Source organism: Primulina eburnea, chromosome 16 (genome assembly GCF_022965805.1).
Source record: "Primulina eburnea isolate SZY01 chromosome 16, ASM2296580v1, whole genome shotgun sequence".
Lineage (NCBI taxonomy): Eukaryota > Viridiplantae > Streptophyta > Magnoliopsida > Lamiales > Gesneriaceae > Primulina > Primulina eburnea.
The window spans coordinates 4,256,530-4,276,213 of record NC_133116.1 but is presented as its reverse complement, the minus strand read 5'-3'; the positions used below and the strand labels follow the sequence as shown (position 1 = coordinate 4,276,213).

Below are 19,684 nucleotides of genomic sequence, written 5' to 3'. Positions count from 1 at the left end.
CTTCTTGGAGGTATTATGAAACCATTTTCTTATGTACATTTAATTTAACAGAAACACTTTATATATAACTTCACTTGCAACAATTATATTTTCTTTTCAATTTTGAGATTGTCTAATTGTAAAGGTACTTAATATCCAAGTCCAAAATAATATGGTTGTCTAAGTTGGTAGAGTGAGTGAACGTTTGATCAATAATTTAAAAGTTCGAAAACACTTTTTTGAGTGAGTCTGTCGTACATAGTTTGTCCAGTATGTTTTGCTTGACTATCCTGATTTGCAGGCTACTTCGTCCGCTAAGGTATTTATCTCGTGCACAACGTTAGTTATTTATCCGATGCACAACGTAAGATAAACGACTATAAATTTTATTGTCATACAAATTTAAAAAGTTTACCCAATGCATACTGAATGAGCGCAGATTCCTATTAATGTTGTAAAAATAAATAAATATAAGTTTACCAGATATATATCAAAGGGTAGCGGCCGCAAGTTTCCACTGCGCTAGCCCGAAGTTTATTCATTATACACCGAAGGATATAACATCGGTCTATTATGTTATGGTACGTTTGGTAGTTAGGATTCATTAGGATTGTCTTCATTTTCCCTGTTATCCAATGTTTGGTACGCTAGCCCGAAGTTTACCAGGATATTTTCGATACTACACGTCTACTTCATTTTTTAGTCACACCCTTTAACATCTCACCAAACACAACTGGGGATTTTAAGAAACCATACAAATCTTGGTCTATCATATATTTAATCTTTTTTGTGTTAATCATTTCATTGTCCTATCCTTTAACCAAACATACCTTAGTCTAAAGTTTATCCATTGTCGTTTCAAAAAAAAAAAAAAAAAGTTTATCCATTGTATATGGTACGATAGCTGGATGTTATATAGTTGTTAAAAAGAAGTATTTATATTTTCTAGTAAAAAATATAAATGAGCTGTAGGTATTTATTTTTCATATAATAGTAATTAGGTGAATGATATGTGTTTTTAATTATTATTAATTAATTTTAAAAAGGGTCAACTTTGTTTTAATAAATAAGAAGTGAGGCCATCCATGGACGTACACTACGCACAACAAGCAAGCGTTTAGCTAATTTTCTCCTACAGAAAGTCATCGTGCTCACACTTATTTTATAATAATTCAGCATCATGAAGACTCTAATTCAATGAATTCGAATCAAGATTTCAATTGTAACCAAACCCAGAAACCACCCGGATCATAAATAGGAAAAACCCATTGATTTTTTTTTTTTCAAAACTCAAGAGAGTGATCGATCCTTTGTTTTCTTTTGGGTTTCTTCTATCTTGTTGGGTTTCTGAGAAAATTGATCGTGGAAATTGATAATGGCTTGGAACCCATTGAAGGAGGTGGCGCACTCCAAGCCATTGTTTCTGACTGTTTACACCGCCGTGATTATCGGAATTTTAGTTTCATCCTTCTATGTGTTTTCCTCAGTCTTCTCCAGTTCAGGGTCTTTCTCCTCTTCATGGTTGTCCAGTTCAACTGCATACCGTAACGTAGGTATGTCTCTTTTTTTTCACGGCTGATTATGAAAAGTAGACAATTTAGTATTTTCTGCTTTCATGCTGGTACTTGGATGGTGGTGTAGCTCTTTGATATTTCCATACTTATATATATATAATATATATGTGAGTATTACCTAGGAGCAATGTATTGGTGATGGAGTTGGATGATAGTAATTGCTTTGAGAAAAACAGGTGAGTGTATATTGGGTACGATGTCTTGATTTGGAAGGATCTTGTCAGATTTTGACTGTGATTGTTTTTTTTCCCATGGATTATTTGATTCGGGAATATGATTTTTCTTTCTTGTTTTATTTTAAGGACGATTGTGAGAGTTCGAAATTTGTCAAGACCACAATCTTTTAGTCAAAGGTTGAATCTTGATTGAGGGGTGTGAATGTTTGTGCTTTAGTAAGCCAATCATGATTGTTTCATCTAGTGTATAATCTTTAACATATGCACTATATCCCTTGAAATTCTGATTTCATGAATTAGTTCCGTAGCACCTTTTGGGAAGTCAGAGTTTCTATAAAAGGTCCAATTTTCTTTGAATTCCCAGATGTTTTGCTGCACTGTATTAATTAGTTTTTGAAGTAAATGTTGTTCTGTCCGCTGTTTTGTTTTCCCTGACAGACTTTGTGTGCATGTTGATTGCACTCATACAACAAAGAGAACCATAGAAATCTGTTTAGCATTCTTGATTTGTAGTTTATGAAGCTTTCATTTACACCTTGCCGTGGCACAACGAATGCATCTCTATCATTATATAGATTGGCAGTTTCTCTCAATACCTTTGTCTTATTAATTTATCTTTGATTCCCTCCCTGTTTATAGAAGAAGTTAGTTCAAGATTCATTAATCAAACGGTTAATTCTTCTCAACAAGAAACAACGGCCATTCAAACACCAAGGAAATTTCTGAATCCCATTTGGAAGGCCCCTCCACCTGGATCAAAAATGCCACCTCTGAATACCTTTAAGTTAACAAAGGAACTGGTTCAGCTAAGAGCAAAGGATAACGTTATAGTGGTGACCTTTGGCAACTTTGCATTCATGGATTTTATTATGACTTGGGTTAAAAGCTTGTCGAACCTTGATGTCGACAACTTCCTTGTTGGTGAGTTTTCTTCGGTGTCGAAGAATATTTTGCCATGTTAATCATTTCGTAGTCTAAGATAAGTAACTTCATGTACTCAGGTGCAATGGACACGAAGTTGTTGGAAGCTCTTTATTGGAAGGGTGTTCCAGTTTTCGACATGGGTAGTCACATGAGCACGATAGATGTTGGATGGGGTTCACCAACATTTCATAAAATGGGAAGAGAGAAGGTTATTCTGATTGATTCTGTTTTACCTTATGGAGTTGAATTATTGATGTGCGACACTGACATGGTCTGGTTAAAGGTAACCTTCATGATCAAGCACTCGCCTTCTTCTATAAGCTCTTTCACATGTGTTGCTTCTTGTGCCGCCTCATAATTTCTAACAGTTCTTACGCCTGGTAAATTATTAACTAAATGAGGGTATATGCATGTCTTTTCATCGCTTTTAGATCTTATGCAAAGATTCTATATATTCTGTTACTGTTAAAAAGGGATCACTGTGAGCTTAAAATAGAAGACTTCTTTTTAAATATTCTATTTAATTGAATTCTTCGTTTGGGGGGTTGGGAAGTAGAAATTTGGTGTGGGCGCTAGTTGGTTCTTTTGATTACAACCCTGTATTATTTAACTCTGTCTCAACACTACACACTACACATATATATATATATATATATATATATATATATATACCTGTGGTTTTATAAAGACAATACTAATGAATAAAATTTAAAAAGTACAAATAAAGGATAAGCTTCTTTCTAACCAAAATATCCCAAATTAGCAACCAAGATGGATGCCTAATTTCAACAAGAATAATTATACAGTCTTTGATTTAAGCTAATATTTGTATACGTGTGTCATGCTTGTATATCTATATGAATGTTCCTATTTGATTTTCCATGCTTCATCTGCATGCATACATAATTGATTTGCTATTTCAAGTCTCAATGTTATATTCTCTCCTTGTATACTGAGGAATATTCTCTCCATTACATGCACTTTTTCATGAACAGAATCCCCTTCCCTATCTTGCGCGTTTCCTGAAGCAGACGTTCTAACTTCCACCGATTTAGTTGCACCTACGGTTGTTGATGACAGGTTGGATGACTGGAGACAAGGTACAACTTCCATGGACAAATAAAATATTTTAGCTCTTCTTTTTTCCTTTATTGTCCTTTTTCCTGGGAATTGACTGTAATACAGTAAGGTATGGTTTTACAGTTTTAGCATAGGAGAAATTTGTTTACTTGAAAAATATTTTTTGAACAGATTTCATCATTCACATCTTTATCCGGTCTGTTTCGTAGGAATAATTTGAATTTAATTCTTTATCTACCATTTCGTGATTTCTCATTTATTTTTTTGTGTTGTCCACTTCAGGTTCTGCATATAACATAGGAATTTTTCACTGGAGACCAACTGACTCTTCAAAGAAATTAGCAAAAGAATGGAAAGAATTGCTTCTAGCTGATGAAAAAATATGGGATCAGAACGGGTTCAATGAACTGGTTCGGAGGCAGCTAGGGCCATCTGTAGATGAGGATAGTGGACTTGCATATGCTTATGATGGAAATCTTAAGCTGGGTCTCTTGCCAGCAAGCATCTTTTGCAGCGGGCACACCTACTTTGTCCAGGTTTTTGTATATTCCTTGGCAACCCCCACCCTAGTTATTGTCGATGTAAGAAGTAAAATAAAAAGGTTAAGAGCCCTATTGGATAAACGATTTTATTTTGTATTAAACTGATTTTATAATGTTGAATGTACATTGAGGATTAATAAATTGTTGTGCTACTTGGCAGGCCATGTATCAGCAACTGAGATTGGAGCCATATGCTGTGCATACCACATTCCAGTATGCTGGTACCGAGGGGAAGCGACATCGGTTACGTGAAGCCATGGTCTTCTATGATCCGCCAGAATACTATGATAAACAAGGTTCTTATTTTTTCGGCTCTCTACTTCGACTTTGAACAATTTCACACTATCCAAAAGACTACAATAAATGTTTACTTTCTGTGCAGCTTCCTAACAATTAGTTTGTATGTTAAAAAAGCAATAGTTAGTGAAACAAAGTTCTATTGAATAGGGCCTTATAACTAGCTACCTACTTATTAGCCTACCAACTTTAAACGTTCATTTAATGGTATCTTCTGCTTGCAAGTGTTGGCTTTCTCATTCGAAGAACTCGATGTGTCTGTATGAAATTGGATTTCTTAAAAGAAAAAAATGTCTCTTTTAACTATACTGTGAACTAGGTTAAATTTTGTTTTAAGTTTCCATTTAACTTACCTGTTTCTGAGTCTTCCAAAAATACTCATGTTGTTCTTTGTTTTCGACAATCTTACGCAGGAGGATTCCTGTCATTTAAACCCAGTATTCCAAAGAGCTTGATGTTAGATGGAGAGCATAGCATTGAGTCACACTTTGCTCTCGTTAATTACCAAGTATGTGCATGTGGATTTTGATTCGTTATGATTGTGAACCGACCATGTACTTCACTAATAATCAACAGATAATCTTCAGATCAAACAGATAAGGACTGCACTAGCCATTGCATCATTGTTGGGTCGCACACTGGTGAGAACTGCTATAAACTTTGAACATCACAAAATTTGGCACCCTTAGTTTGGAAAATATTTACTATGAGGATGGTGTAGCCTTGAAATTTTATTCAGTGATTTAGCTGGATCATTGTTAATTTCTCCTATATTTGAACCACAAAATCCGACGTCTGTCTCCCGTGAATTTTAATTTTTGTACATTAGCTCTCCTCAACATTTCCTGCAATAGCTGTTTTCCATTTCATGGCCTCATCGTTAGTCTCACGAGTTCTGTAGGATGAAGAGTGAGCAAAATAATAATAAAATCTCTATCTGGTCTTACTGCACTTGCAAAAAATTTGTCTAAATAGTCATTAAGCCATTGCTATTGATAAACTTCATATTATAAATTTTCTGCTTTCCACTTATCTAATTAGGTGCTTTAACAAGTCAGTTAATGTACCAGTTAATTCTTTGTATTCCAAGACAAAAACCACATATTTGATTTTAGCTCATTGCTCGTGTGCTCCTTACCATATTGTGCTCTTTTGTTTACGTACATCATAATCTATAGGTTGCCCATCCTTGTAGTTTAAGTTTGAAGATTTCTCTGAGGTGTAAGATGAGGCAGTCTATTTGTGATGGACAACAATCTACAAAATTAATAGAGTGGGGCCAGATGAGATTGGAAGCTGGTATTACCGAGGTCGGAGACTTTATGGATTTTAAAGGGGTGAAACTTGCAATATTAGATAATTACACCTAAAGTTCCAAATTCCTTATTGTTTTAGGGAGGTGATCCTACACTCTACTGGGTTGTGAATAAGATAATTGGATTTGTGGTTTCTTTTGGGGTTTGAAATAATTTCTCTCAATGCCATTATATTTGGGTATTATAATTTAAGCCCCACCAACCTGGTATTCTTTCTGTTCTGGAGACTATGTGGATATGAGTCTATTGTTCAAGATCTTGAAAGTACCAATTGTATGTTACTGAACTTAAAACTTGATAAATTCTAACTTGTGGCCACATAACTCGGTTTTATGATATTAGAATCAGCCATTGGTTATAATTTGAAGTCATACAGCGTCAGAATTTTTAATGGTCCACTTCTTGGTTGGCATGAAACAAAAAATTCTCCTGTTTCCTATGGGTTTGGGTACTGTAGAAAAGGTCATGTAATCTTTGTGTACCAAACTGGATTTTCTTCCTTTTGCTTTGTAGAATTTATCTAGTTTATACACACATGCTGCTATCGCTCACATTACATGATTGTTGTTCTAATTTGTGATTTTAGGTAATGCCTCCCCTGTGGTGCAGGTTGGATAGGCTGTGGTTTGGACATCCAGGGATATTACAGGGGTCTTTGACTAGACAACCATTTTTATGTCCTTTGGATCACGTGTTCGAGGTATCGATCATTTCACATCTGGTGTGCCACCCCTGCTTGCCCTGCTATGCATACATTAATATTTTTTATGAAGACAAATTTATGAATCTTGAAAAAATGCATAACGTAATTGTTCAAAGTTCTTCCAAAATAAAATTAACATGTAAGATGGACAAAAAGCATAGGGCTGTTGGTTGAGTTGTAGATTTTATTTTGTTGATTGTTTTTACAAATTCAGTATTTTTATTCTCCGGCATCCTTTTTCGTTGAATTTTATCTTTGGAAATATTTTTGTTTGAATGCTTAAATCCAATTATCTATTGCTTGATCTGTGCTATTGGATTAAGTGCAAAACCCATTATATAGCCACTATCTTTGTATACCGAAAATACAATGTTAAAAATAAATTCTAGCAAATTATTCGAGTCATAACAATGATGACTTTGTAATATTCACCGAAAGGAATTGACAAAATATACCGACTTCGCTAAGTCGAGTGCCTAGATTGTTTCTATGATGCCATCTTCATGACTATTCATATGCAGGTGAACACGATTCTAAAACAACTTCCAGAGGAGGAATTTGGAGCTAATATTGATATCAGGGAATACTCGTTCCTCGAAAATCCGTCTCTACCGAAGCAGGTCAACATTGTGTGCCTAATCAGAGCAAGTTCTAACGTTTACTTTGTTCTCTGCTTAAGTAAAACGCCCCTCATTTATTTCAGGTGAAAGAATCATGGCTCGATGTGCACCTTTGTCAACAAGGATCCAAAGGTTGTGAAGTTTCCAACAGAACAAGTCAAACTGGAATTCTCAAGTTCCCTAAGCAGAGCTCAGAAGAAACTGTAAGTTGCATTCGGACATTGATTCTTAACCTTGCTTATATCCCACATTCCATGGCTGAGCCAGAAAAACAAAACTAAAACTCGAAAATTTGGAGAACATTGAAGTTCTTTGTAATCTCATAAATTTGTTCTTACTGAACAGTTCAAGGTACTATTCTCGTCCTTCAAGGATGTCAAAGTCATTCATTTCTCATCCATGCAAGACGCCTTCATAGGTTTCACTGATAAGGCATGTTTTGTGTCTCAGTAATATCACTTTGATCATTATTTGGATAGATATATAACTGTGTATATATTTCGTTGACCAGACAAGGGAGGAAAAATTTAGGAAGCGTGTAAAACGGTACACGGGTATTTGGTGTTGCGTACAAAATCACCAACCAGGTCATATATATTACGACATATATTGGGACGAAAAACCGGGCTGGAAGCCGATACCTCCACAGACTTCAGCAGATGATCACCCACCCTTCTGAGTTCTGAGGATTCATTTAAGAGTTTGTACATGCTATATATTATACAGCCGAAAAGAGGAGAAAGGGATAGTGTGAAGAAAGCAAGCTCGATAGCCGGATCGAGAGAAGCCGTCAGGTCGATATTTAACCCATGTTATTTATCTATCAATTTCAAGGACAGTTTCAATGTACTACAAAAATGATAACATTGAATAGTATAGGGACAGCCGGACAGGGTTCAAAATAAGAGATGTGAGGATATTTTGATATCAAAGAAATTTTTGGTTGTTCCAAGTTTAGAACATTTTTTTGTCTCTTTTAGTCTAACTTTTCACTTATGTCTCACTCATCCCTTCAGGCTTCAATTGATTTAGGTGGAGTTCGGTTCAATAAAATTGAACTGAGTTTGGATTTTTATTTTTCTGGTGACTTCCAAAATATGTTTCTTGAAAATGTTTTTTGTTAAATAAAAAAAATATTGGAACAGAATTATTTTATTATGGTTCTTGAATTAATTTTTAATTCAAAACTTGACAAGAAGGTGAAAAAATAATTGGTAAGTCTCTTGTGAGATGATCTCACGAATTTTTATCTGCGAGACGGGTCAACCCTATAGATATTCACAATAAAAAGTAATATTCTTAACATAAAAAGTAATATTTTTTCATGGATGACCCAAATAAGATATCCGTCTCACAAAATACGATCCGTGAAATCGTCTCACACAATTTTTTGTCAAAAATAATAGGGTACACGTGCTTATCAATACATCCAATCCTTTATAAAAGATTTTCCAGATATTTTACAACAAAAAATGTGACATGAATGTAAAAAACTTGAATTCATGTTGCTTATTAATCAAGATCGAATATGAACAACAATCCCCAAATAAATAAAACGAAACACAAGATAACAGAGTACACGGTGGCTTTCAAGAAGTTAAAATTAGAAACAAGAGAAAATACAGAACAAAAACAAAACTGGGAGATCATATCCACATTGAAAATGGTCAAATATTTGGGCAGCCAACCTCAGTTGGCACATCAAAACCCGGTGATACATATTCATTTGCATTTGTAATTACTTCACCTCTCGAAAAAGCATCTCAGCATGCGTGACTTCCAACCATCATAAATTGAAACATTTCCATCATCTACCATCGGCACGCAAAGTGAGGTTTGGATCAGGATAATTTTCGTATACTTTTTAATTTTCATTTATGTGGATGATTGTTGAATTTTTTTTTTACAGTGAATGAAAAATTAGTTAGCTCATGTAGTGGGATTTGGATCATATCAATTTTAATTAAATGATATGTATATATCTAAAGTGAGTTTCAAATGACGTTTTCTAAATCGTGATAAAGTTCAGATAATTCCAATTCATATGTAACAGATTTTGTACTAAGTGTTGCAGATATCACCGTTATATCCCATGAAACAATCGCTCACAGTGAACATCAGAGCACCATATGAAGGACAAATACGTTTTAAAGAAACTATAACATATTACAAGTCTCAAGTTTAGTTTCATTTTCTTTTAATTTTATCTCTCCAGAATCGGTATGCATTGATTTAAATATTATATGAAATCTAATTTAGTTTATTATTAAATATATTGTAATTTATAATTATAAGGGGAAGTTGGCGAAAAATTCCCAATCAAAACATTTCTTTGGGTTCACTCCCACCCACAAAATTGTGGTACTATGTCATACAAAATGTGGTACACTTCATGTGGAAATGTGGTACTAAAAAAAGTACCCATGGACTGAACACAAAAAAAATCGACGGCTGAGGACTGAAGGCCAATGTCCCGTAATTATAACACCAATTCATACATAACCAATATTTCAAATTTTCCCAATTTCCCACGTAGAGTCTTCACACTCTTGCAAAGTTCTCACCAGAGGCAATTCTCATTTGTTTTTGTTGTCATTGTGTGGAACATTGACTACTTGTATTCTTTGATTGCTTCTTCTAAAGGGGTTCGAACTTGACTTACTTCAAATTCTTGACGACCACTCTAAATAGTGCATTAAAATGGTTGGAGAAAACGGATCACGATAGCTCACATTCTTGTACAATAAGTTGTATGGACTGCCAGAGATGATAGAAAAAAATATTTCAAAATCTAGAACTGAATAAATTGTTAAGAAATTTTGAATATACGTACTTGAATACTTGCATTATTTGTTTCCTTGTGACTTGCTTGGATGATAAATTGCAGTAGAATTATATTGTATGTCTTGAATGTATCCAGTGCATGTATATTAGCTTTTGATAAACAAAATTCAAAAGGACATTCTCAATGAAGGATCAAATATCCACAAGGAAGCATCAATGTTAAACGGGATACAACTCTTTCATTCGTCCATAAATCACACATTGAAAATCCACTAGTTTTTCACCCCAAAGACAACAAATAATGTCGCAGTTTATTCAATACACAGTATATTTGCACAAACCACCATAGCTTCGGAGTAAACAGATCACTTCCATTTCTTGAATTTCCCCCCGAAGTGCTTTCCTCCCTTGTGCTTGCCGAATTTCCCATGCTTTCCGTGCTTGAACTTTCCGCCATGCATAAAGTTTCCATAGCCGTAATGACCACCACCACCATGGCCAGAGTGGCCTCCATGTGCCAGATGTGAAACGCCATAGGCTGCGGCTGCTGCTGCTGCACCACCAGCCAGCATTGCTCCCATGCCACCGGAGCCTGGAGACGTAAAAGGATCACATTTAAAGCAACTCATTATGATAATTAAGAAATTGAATAGAAATATCTCGCACATATTTTGTCAAGGGTTGTCCTTTTTCTCTTTCTGGGTAAGTGCTTCTCGTGATATTCATATAATCGTCTTACTATTGATTAGCAATTAATCTACACTCACAGGCTTCGAAGAGCAAGATCTTGATGACCAACATTCACTTTGTATATAGAGGGCTTAACAAACCTATGCTAACAAATCATAAGTGCACTCTGTTTCATCTGCCAGTGATTTAAAAGATGTTATATATCAATGAATATAGTTTAAATCATGACAATATTAAGATCAGGTTATAAGTTTGACATTATTTCATTGCTACGGAAAATACTTTTACGTATTATCATAATTATCCAAAAGGTTACCACATACTTTGACATAATAAAAACTATAAAGTTACTTCATGACCATATAGCATCAAGGACATGAACAAACAAATCTATATCGGGAACACACCTGAGTGGTGACCACCTGAGTGATGTGGGGCAGATGAACCAGGATAACCTCCTGGGGGATACCCTTGTGGTGGATATCCTCCTTGAGGTGGATAACCTCCTTGGGGTGGATAACCTCCTTGGGGTGGATAACCCGATGGCGGATATCCTCCTTGGGGTGGATAACCTCCTTGCTGTGGATAACCTGATGGCGGATATCCTCCTTGGGGTGGATAACCGGATGGTGGATATCCTCCTTGTGGAGGATAGCCTTGGGGTGGATAACCTTGAGGAGGATAGTACCCCGACGGGTTATGACCACCGGCTATAGCATGAGTCAGATTCGAAAAAAGGCCCTTGTCAGATTCATCATGCCGATCGTTGTCATTACCACCTCCCATTTTTTATTAATCTCGATCAATCTATGTGACCTGCAAGATCTGAATGTATGAATGAATATAACATTAGATGTTACATGTTCAAGAACTTGGTTAAATCAACTCAACATCAAACACGAAGGAGAGTATTGTTCTTCTATTCTGTCCAACAATTCAAAGCAATTAAACAATTCGATTTTTGTTTGATTCCAAATTCCAATTTGATAGGAACTCTACCGTCGGTTCAACTCCTTTCTTTATTAAACAAGGAACCATACACACGTTCTTCATGAATTGTATACTAATTCATTCTCTGTCATTTTAATCTCTTATGTTAATGTCTTTAAAGCACAAAATATTTTCTCCGGATAAAACCCAACTACCTCGATCCAATTTCTGCATCCAAATGCACACTTAACATCCACAAACACACGGCAATACAGGGAACATTCGGATCTGACTCTTCTTCACGATCATAATCAAGAAACCAAAAAAAAAAACTAATTCATAAACGAAAACCCAGTAAATTAATCATATTCCCACGTAAAAAAATCAAGCTTTGATACAAAAAATGCACACGAAATGAAATCAGATCCGCCAAAAACAGTATGGTACCCAGATCATTCTCTTAAACAACACACACAACAAACAGTGGGGGTGCGTGAGAAGAGAAAGAGGGAAGGGCAGGGGGGAGAGAGAGAGAGAGAGAGAGAGATGTGTGGCTCACCTTGAAGAAACTATTGAAAAATCTTGATTGATCGAACGTAACAGAAATTGGAAGTTGATATGCACGAATTAATATAGTTTCTCATGAAATGGACAGCCAGAGATATTGGGATTCTACGCGTTTTTAGACGCGTAAACGTGTTTTCGAATCCCCGACTGGTCCACCGTCCTAGTCCAATTTCTTAATTTGTTCTTCTGCCTACCGCACGTGGATTTCTTAATTTGGTTATGTATAGAATTATCCATTTTTGAAACATTTTCCTAAAACAATTAGAAATATTTTTTTATGATCTACCTTTTCTAATAAGTGATTTTTTTTTTCTTGAATTTGAAAAGTGTTGTTTCTTATGTAATTTATTTTAAAATTTAAGTTTGTTTTTTAACTATTAAATATTATCTACAAAAACTTTCGTGAAAGAGTATCGCTGATCAATTTTGTGAAACAGATCTCTGAACTAACTAAAAAAAATATTATTTTTTATGTCAAAATTATTCTTTTTGATTGTAAGTATAAGCGAAAATTGTTTCTTTTTAAATTTTTCCATTTTCATTTTAATACAAAACATATTGTAATCATATTTTGGATGTCTCATGTGGAAAACACACCTAATTTCATTTAAATATATATATAATTTAAATTTGAATGTTTTGCCCACATGAAGACTATACATAATTGAGGCATCAAATTTATACATTTAATTTATCTGATTTTATTGACAACTTTTCTAAATGAAACACAAATTCGAATTAACTCTTTAGCATCAATCCATCATCTTAAAGATAAAAACTTGTGTGAGACGATCTCACGGGACATATGTAAAACATATCTCTTATTTGTGTCACCCATGAAAAAGTACTACTTTTTATGCTAAGAGTATTACTTTTTATTGTGAATATGGGTAGGATTGACCCGTCTCACAGATTATGATCCGTGAGACGGTCTCACATGAGACTCACTCCTTAAAAAAATAGCGAAATTGTAAAAATTTGAGTTCATATTATCACTTGATATATATGTGCTGTGTAAGCCTTCCACTAATTATTAGTTAAACTACATTCTTCTTTATCTGGTGAAAAACTTTTTGCATGGACTCCAATCCATCAAAACAAAATATAATTTCAACCATATTATATCATACAGGTTTTACTTCTGAATCGATTTGGATAGGCTAAATGAATCTCGTCTCACTGAGACGAGTTACAAATTAAAGTTTCGATCATTCGGATATCCATACATTCAAGAAGCTCAAAATATAGACTCAGACTGAAACATTTTAGTGCGCCACCATTTTCAGATTTCCCAATAATATAGACATGGCACAGTATAGACAAACCAGATCAGCAAAACCTCAACGCGGCTTCAAGTTCTTTCTCATCTTCGCAATTGTATCCAAGCAGATAAGCTCGAGCTGATACATATCAACACCACAGATATCAATACAAAGAAAATGGAGTCGAGAGAAGAAATCCTAGGATAGATAGGACAAGCTTGATTAACAATGTTTCCAGTATTTCTGAAAAATATTTCTGGGGAATTTTAGAACAAATGGCTAACGTGAAGTATGATTCTATTTTCGGAAGGAATGAGACGTTTCCTATGTGGTCTCTTGTCACAAATTATAAAAAAAATTGAAACAGAAATATATATAACAAAAGTACATCGGATAATTGGGCCAATGTTGAACCAAGTAGTTTTCTAAAAATAACATGGTGTTTATAAGACAATGTAACATGTTAGAATATATAATATAGGAGTGTTGGTATTTCAAGTCCATTTTTTGTTATTTGCCCTGCATTTGTAAATAAATTTAGCACAAATTTTACTCATGAAGTGGGGCGTAGATAACGTAAAATGAAGGATAAATATTACCTCTCATAATATAATAATAAAATTATCTTTGAGAGCGAGAAAAAGTTAATATATAAAAGAATGAAAGTACACAGTTCTTACCAAAACGACCAGATCCCATAAATGGTTCAGCTTCATCCGCGACACCACCTTGTTGCTGATCCTAAATTTTCAGAACATGGAAAGAATGAGTTATCCGGGTTAGTATGTTTAAGGTTAGGGGGAAAACCAATAAAAGACAAGTAAAATAAACTTCTGTATTAAATGCAAACATTTCTGAACACAAAATTCAGAATTTGTTTCCGAGACTCGAGGGTAATTGAAACTCTTAAACTTATAATTACCCTAAACTTTTTGAAAACAAATTGTTCTCTTGAGAATTGAGATGTCAGTAATTTTAGCTTTTGGTATTTACAATTTAATTATACCTCAATATTAGGACAGAAAAACTCCTGAGATGCCTTTTAACAAGATGTGATCGATGAAGATTATAGTGGAAAGAATGGTTTTGTTTGGATACGAACATAGCAGGAAATGGCTAAATAATGGGAATGTCTAAACAGCAAGTATGAAAAATAGCTACTAAGTAAGAGTCAAAGAAGAAAAATATCTTACAGCATCATATTCCATTTCAGATGGTGACAGTAAGCGATCAAAACAACGCCCAGAGATGGTGCAGACCAACAGTTCATTCATGGGATCCATAACAACTTCTTTGCATGTATCATCACAAACTGCGTAAACACTTGGAAACCATGGTTGAGAATCAAGAAGTTTGTTGTTCGTATAACAAAACCGTCCAATAAATTTATCGTCTCTTCAATCTCCACCAAACAATTCAAGAAAAGATAGTCTCTTACCATGAACATTTCCAGTCTTCTCACACACAAATACATCCCCAATATGATAATATGTGCAACTTTCTCCGGAGCATGCATGATTGACTTCCACAGTATCAGACAGGCCTCTGCTGCTCTTCCACGAGGAGATTTGATCAGCAAGTGTCTTGTCTAGAATTACAAGATCATCATTCACCTTTAGGACAAATATTAGACAAGAGTTAGGGCCAAGCCTATTTTGCATCCGGTGAAAAGGTGTAGATAACTATTCGAAACTCTCAATAATCTCCCTCCTACTTAAGGTCCATAAAAGGTAATGGTATAAAAAAACAGATTTGGGCAATCTCAGTAAATACTATTTGGCTATTCAGCATCTTTTTTGAGATTGCAGTATACAACTAATTGATATAGGTAGGCAAGGTGAAAAGATGGGCAGGAAGTAACATAATTTAAAGTATACAGCTTAAAGATTCATCATCTCCACTATTGTTACATAAAAGATGAATAAAGTGACATAAAATCCATGTGGGCGTTCAATATAGGAGAAGAAGGTCTTAATTTCGAGAGGCTCTCTCCCTTTCGATTGCCTAAGGTAAGAAGAATTGACTCACTGCACATCAAAATCAAGAAACAGCTGCCAGTTCAACTTTTATGGGCCACAACAAACTTTAACTAACATGCCAATAAAAAAAAAAATTTGGTATCAAAGAGCTAGGAGTAAATTTAACATTCAAGCTCATTGTAAATTTTATTTACCTGAGAAAGATTTGGTGCTTGGGTTCTCTTAGCCACCTGCATTTGGATGTAATATTCTTTAAATTCATTAGGGCAATTCCTCACAAAATCGACCATATCTTCTTCATCACGCTGTTAATCAAACGAAATGTTTCAATATCACAAAAGTAATATTGCAAAATCATTCCCAATCAGAGAATTAATAAACTAAAAATCACATATTTAACATGAGGTTAACATTAGGCTAGCTCTTTAAGGAAGACGAAAATGCAACAGCTGCTCAAATGCAAGGCTCTAAATCAATGACAATGTTTAGAGATTCAATCATTTCATTCTGAAGGGAGTAGACCGTAAATGAAAAATTACATTCAAAACCAAACTCGCCTGAATGTAAAGCTTCTTCCACGCACACTCTCGAAGTTTTTTTGGAGGCAGAAGACTCCATCGCAGACAATATCTACACAAATTACTTTCAGTTACAGTCTTCATACAAAAGATACAGAAAAGAATTCAGAGCTGTTGATTTCTATTGCTAGCACTGATGGACTACATGCAAGACAAAATCATTGACACACATGAGCGAAAGAGTAAGTGTGTTTATTATCAAAAAATTGGTCCATTTCCTTTTGTATCAACTACTTGCATTAAAATCTACAAAAACTTCAAATCAAGCATAATTCCTATTACAGGAGTGACAAAAACACCACAATTTGATACTAGATGGCAGGACAAAAACACAAAAGTACAAACAACTACATAAATATATGAAGTCTCATCAAGCTAGATTAGGCTTTGGGGTCTGCTTATGGTTTTAGGTTTGGAGTTGGGTAAATATGATGATAAAGGGGAAGCATAGGTAAAAGTACTAACAGGCGACGCCACAAGGATTCATCGGAAGCAGCAAAATTAAAGAATCTACACACCAATGAGCACGAAACAAGATCCTGCAGTTCAATAATCAGAAAAGATTTAACAGCGATACAAATAACAAGTTCAGAAACAATACAGATTCATCCTGGACAAAAATTTGGAAATAATTTATGCATCTTGATACCTCAGAGGAGAGATATTTGAGGATGTGGTACAACAATTCGGGAGGGATGTTACGGAAAATTCCTGTATCAATTCTCCAAGGCAACTGTCTGCTATCCCGGCCATGCATCCCATTATTGTTAATGCAGTCCGCTACAGTGGCACTTTTCTTTGAAGGTGGCAATGCAGAATCAGCTTCAGCTTCCAGCTCAGAGGAGGGCAACGGTGATGAAGATGTCGATCTTAAAGCCCTAGACAATTCTATGTCACTGATTTCACCTTCCTCAATTCTGATTCTCTTTGCTTCTTGCTCTTCCTTCTCTTCTTCTTCACTTAGCTCCCCTTCCTCCTCAGCACGCAATCTCTTCCCATCTCTTTCTTCTTTCTCGCTCCCATCTACCTCTTCTACTGACTCCTCCTGCATTACGCCATCCAAGAAACCTCATTCACACTTACACGGATATGTAAAAGTGTTAATGTCACACAAAAGTTGTGAGTTCCTAACTTCCTATTAAAATTCTGATATCTAACCCAGAGACCCCGAAAATTCACCATTCGATCACAAAACAAATTGCTTAAGTTGAAAGTTTCCGTTGGAAACCCATTTTTCCAAAAAGGTTTGACACATGAGAAGTGGATCGATCAGCAATAGTTTTATTATCTAATGCATCTCCACACATGTAAGCCAGATAAAGGAACATACACCTGAACTCACATATCCAAAGCATAAGCATGTGGGCAGATTGTTGGAATGTGATGGTCAAGACTAGAGCTTCCAAAAAAAACTTAAGAAAATATCAATTACAAGACTAACATATTATAACTCTACGGGAATCTCCATTTTCCAAGACACTTGCGATGATAACCCCACATATCCGCATAGCAAAATATCTTTTTTTAGGTGATAACATACAGATAGACACGACCAACATTTGACGCCAGTTGAGAACATGATAACATGTAGCGGATCAAATTTTAGTTTTTGATTTCCTTAAAAGTCCAAATTTTAATCCAATAAAACTCAGTCGTCCCTCGAAAAATTTCCCTAGATCACCCCTATTTATCGATTGAATATTATTATTTCTCACTATTATTGTGCAGAATAGCTAATAAAAAATAGTGCACACCGCTCAGCAATAAATATAACAAAAACAAAAAGTGCTCTTTCTCGTTTTTTTGCACGGCCCAGGAATTTCTTATCGATTAATAATATGCACGCATATCTCTATATATTTCTGCGTATAATTCGTACAAATCCGCAATTCAACGTCAATTAGGTAAACGTGAAACGTTAAAATCCAAACGGACGATAACAGCTATACCTGATCGGAGATCTCGGAGAGGACTTCTGATTCGAGAAACCGAGCGAGGCCTTCGTCTTCATCGTCAGAAGCCATAACAGTTGCAGAAAAATTCTACAAAAAATTTAAATTTAATAATCGAAAATTTATACACGCAAAAATCATGTGTACACACAGCTGAGGCGGTGTACTAAGGAGCAAATCTGCCGGCGATTTAAAGATTGAAGCGGCGGCGAACCTGGACCGTATATTTATTTCATGGTGGAGTGAGAAGCCAAAGAAGGAGATGCGACACTCGGGGGGAGCCGCTTGCTTCCGGGTCGGGTTTCCGTATCATATGGATCAGGATTGAGGAACGATTCTCTCGGGTCGATGGGCGAAGTTTTAAAACCTATTCGGGCCCAGAAAAGTGGGCTGACGTTGAGTATATATTTTCTGATCCGAAATATTTTAAATTTCAAAATCAGTTTGAAATTATATATTTTAACCATCTTCAGACTTCATTTTCTTATTCAATATCGGTTTTTATAAAAAGATATATCATTTTGATAATTTCTATATTAACTGATTATATATATATATATATAAAATATCATTTTGATATAGAAAGAAATATATATATATATATATATATATATATATATATATATATATATATATATATATATATATACATAGAGAAACAAATCTTGTACAACTAAAGTAGACAATCACTGAGCACCCGTTCGACATTCAAATAATTTTTCTTTTTTCTTGCTCGTATTAAAAAATATTTGTTTAAGATTATAAACTACTACTCAAAAACTATGTATCTATATAAATATGTAATAAAAAATTTCATTTATCATACATTCATACTGATGATACCAAAGTTTTCAGGTACATTGGGTTCAATCTAATGAGACAAATACAATGATTCTTATTGAATTAAGTTGGTCGAGCTCCCTGGTCGGGTATGAGTGAGCACAACTTCAGTGTGGATTTGCTCAGACGGACAAAGGTTTCAGGAGTGTTTCCAGCTTAGTCCCTCCAATGTTTAAGTTAGTATTATGATCATACTTAAGTGTGCAAGAATAGTAATGTTGGGAAAGAATATCTGTCATTTACAGAGTGAGATGAACTATATATCTTATATGGAAAGAACTCTAGTAAACCAGGTTACTTAAATACAAAGATTTAAGTTGATCTTACCTTAACTCATAATTTATAAATTTAAACGGTATATCCCGACTTTCTAATGATTATTTCATTATCAAATAAGATTTATTCAATAGTCTTATGTGGATAAGACTCTATTAACGGTCGTACTAGTTTGAGTTCAGGTCAATTATATTGTCAACTCGACTGAATGGCCACAGTGTGCTTGCCCACTCGGTTATGTGCATGCTTTATCTTTTCCCGAACATGGAGTATCTTGGTCGTAATTGTACTCCATATGAGCCCATCTTTTTTATTCAACAAGTTATGGTATTCAATTGGGTCTAACTGAATTGGATTCCGGTATAACCATAATGATATGGATAGGGTCGACCTATCAAAAGTGTCATATACGTTAATAAAATTCATTGTTAATCACCTAATAGCAAAATATCTCTATATGTTGTTTTTTTTATATGATTTCGTAGTCCACAAACATAAAAAATTGATATATAGAAGCTTATAAATTTTATAACATGGATTTAATTAGAATTAAGATTCTTTGAGATCACGAGATGATAGGCTTTAATTTAGAAACCAATTTTTGTACTAAAATCA

The 19,684-nt window shown here is 34.8% G+C and overlaps 3 protein-coding genes across 27 annotated transcripts; 1 reads left to right on the top strand and 2 right to left on the bottom strand.

The window, feature by feature from the left end:
- The first annotated feature begins 1,087 nt into the window (after positions 1-1,087).
- LOC140816444 (arabinosyltransferase XEG113-like) lies at positions 1,088-8,173 on the top strand. Its single transcript, XM_073175713.1, is given in 14 exon segments — positions 1,088-1,532; positions 2,369-2,650; positions 2,731-2,936; positions 3,649-3,667; positions 3,670-3,753; positions 4,016-4,269; positions 4,436-4,571; positions 4,986-5,080; positions 5,160-5,213; positions 6,475-6,588; positions 7,113-7,211; positions 7,295-7,414; positions 7,557-7,643; positions 7,723-8,173. Coding segments are annotated over 14 exon segments (1,896 nt in total). The 5' UTR covers positions 1,088-1,354; the 3' UTR covers positions 7,891-8,173.
- A 1,988-nt stretch (positions 8,174-10,161) lies between these two features.
- LOC140816481 (glycine-rich protein A3-like) lies at positions 10,162-12,368 on the bottom strand. Of its 19 annotated transcripts, XM_073175794.1 has the most exons (5): positions 12,175-12,368; positions 11,309-11,510; positions 11,207-11,257; positions 11,093-11,170; positions 10,162-10,587 (listed from the first exon to the last, which is right to left on the bottom strand). In XM_073175794.1, exons 2-5 carry the CDS (start codon positions 11,469-11,471, stop codon positions 10,361-10,363), a joined length of 519 nt encoding a protein of 172 aa, XP_073031895.1. In that variant the 5' UTR covers positions 11,472-11,510; positions 12,175-12,368; the 3' UTR covers positions 10,162-10,360. The 19 variants fall into 19 exon arrangements, with proteins under 19 accessions (XP_073031895.1, XP_073031887.1, XP_073031890.1 ...); XM_073175786.1 differs by having other exon boundaries at positions 11,207-11,510; XM_073175789.1 differs by having other exon boundaries at positions 11,108-11,170; positions 11,207-11,510.
- A 906-nt stretch (positions 12,369-13,274) lies between these two features.
- Positions 13,275-18,313, bottom strand: LOC140816691 (F-box protein SKIP31-like). Of its 7 annotated transcripts, none has more exons than XM_073176094.1 (10): positions 18,168-18,313; positions 17,951-18,043; positions 16,651-17,046; positions 16,467-16,540; positions 15,981-16,053; positions 15,618-15,728; positions 14,883-15,057; positions 14,638-14,756; positions 14,125-14,185; positions 13,275-13,582 (listed from the first exon to the last, which is right to left on the bottom strand). In XM_073176094.1, exons 2-10 carry the CDS (start codon positions 18,023-18,025, stop codon positions 13,512-13,514), a joined length of 1,155 nt encoding a protein of 384 aa, XP_073032195.1. In that variant the 5' UTR covers positions 18,026-18,043; positions 18,168-18,313; the 3' UTR covers positions 13,275-13,511. The 7 variants fall into 7 exon arrangements, 6 of the variants coding, with proteins under 6 accessions (XP_073032195.1, XP_073032198.1, XP_073032199.1 ...); XM_073176097.1 differs by having other exon boundaries at positions 16,651-17,043; XM_073176098.1 differs by having other exon boundaries at positions 16,651-17,043; positions 18,121-18,265.
- Positions 18,314-19,684: the final 1,371 nt, after the last annotated feature.

What these genes read in the sequence shown, in the direction of transcription:
- LOC140816691 (XM_073176094.1), bottom strand. Translation starts at nt 18,025, where the DNA reads ATGGCTTCTGACGATGAAGACGAAGGCCTCGCTCGGTTTCTCGAATCA. An exon ending in GAATCCTTGTGGCGTCGCCT is followed by an intron (nt 16,054 to 16,466) that starts GTTAGTACTTTT and finishes TAATTTGTGTAG; the next exon opens with ATATTGTCTGCGATGGAGTC. An exon ending in GGAAGAAGCTTTACATTCAG is followed by an intron (nt 15,729 to 15,980) that starts GCGAGTTTGGTT and finishes TTTGATTAACAG; the next exon opens with CGTGATGAAGAAGATATGGT.
- LOC140816481 (XM_073175779.1), bottom strand. Translation starts at nt 11,471, where the DNA reads ATGGGAGGTGGTAATGACAACGATCGGCATGATGAATCTGACAAGGGC. An exon ending in CTCAGGTGGTCACCACTCAG is followed by an intron (nt 10,588 to 11,092) that starts GTGTGTTCCCGA and finishes TTACGTCTCCAG; the next exon opens with GCTCCGGTGGCATGGGAGCA.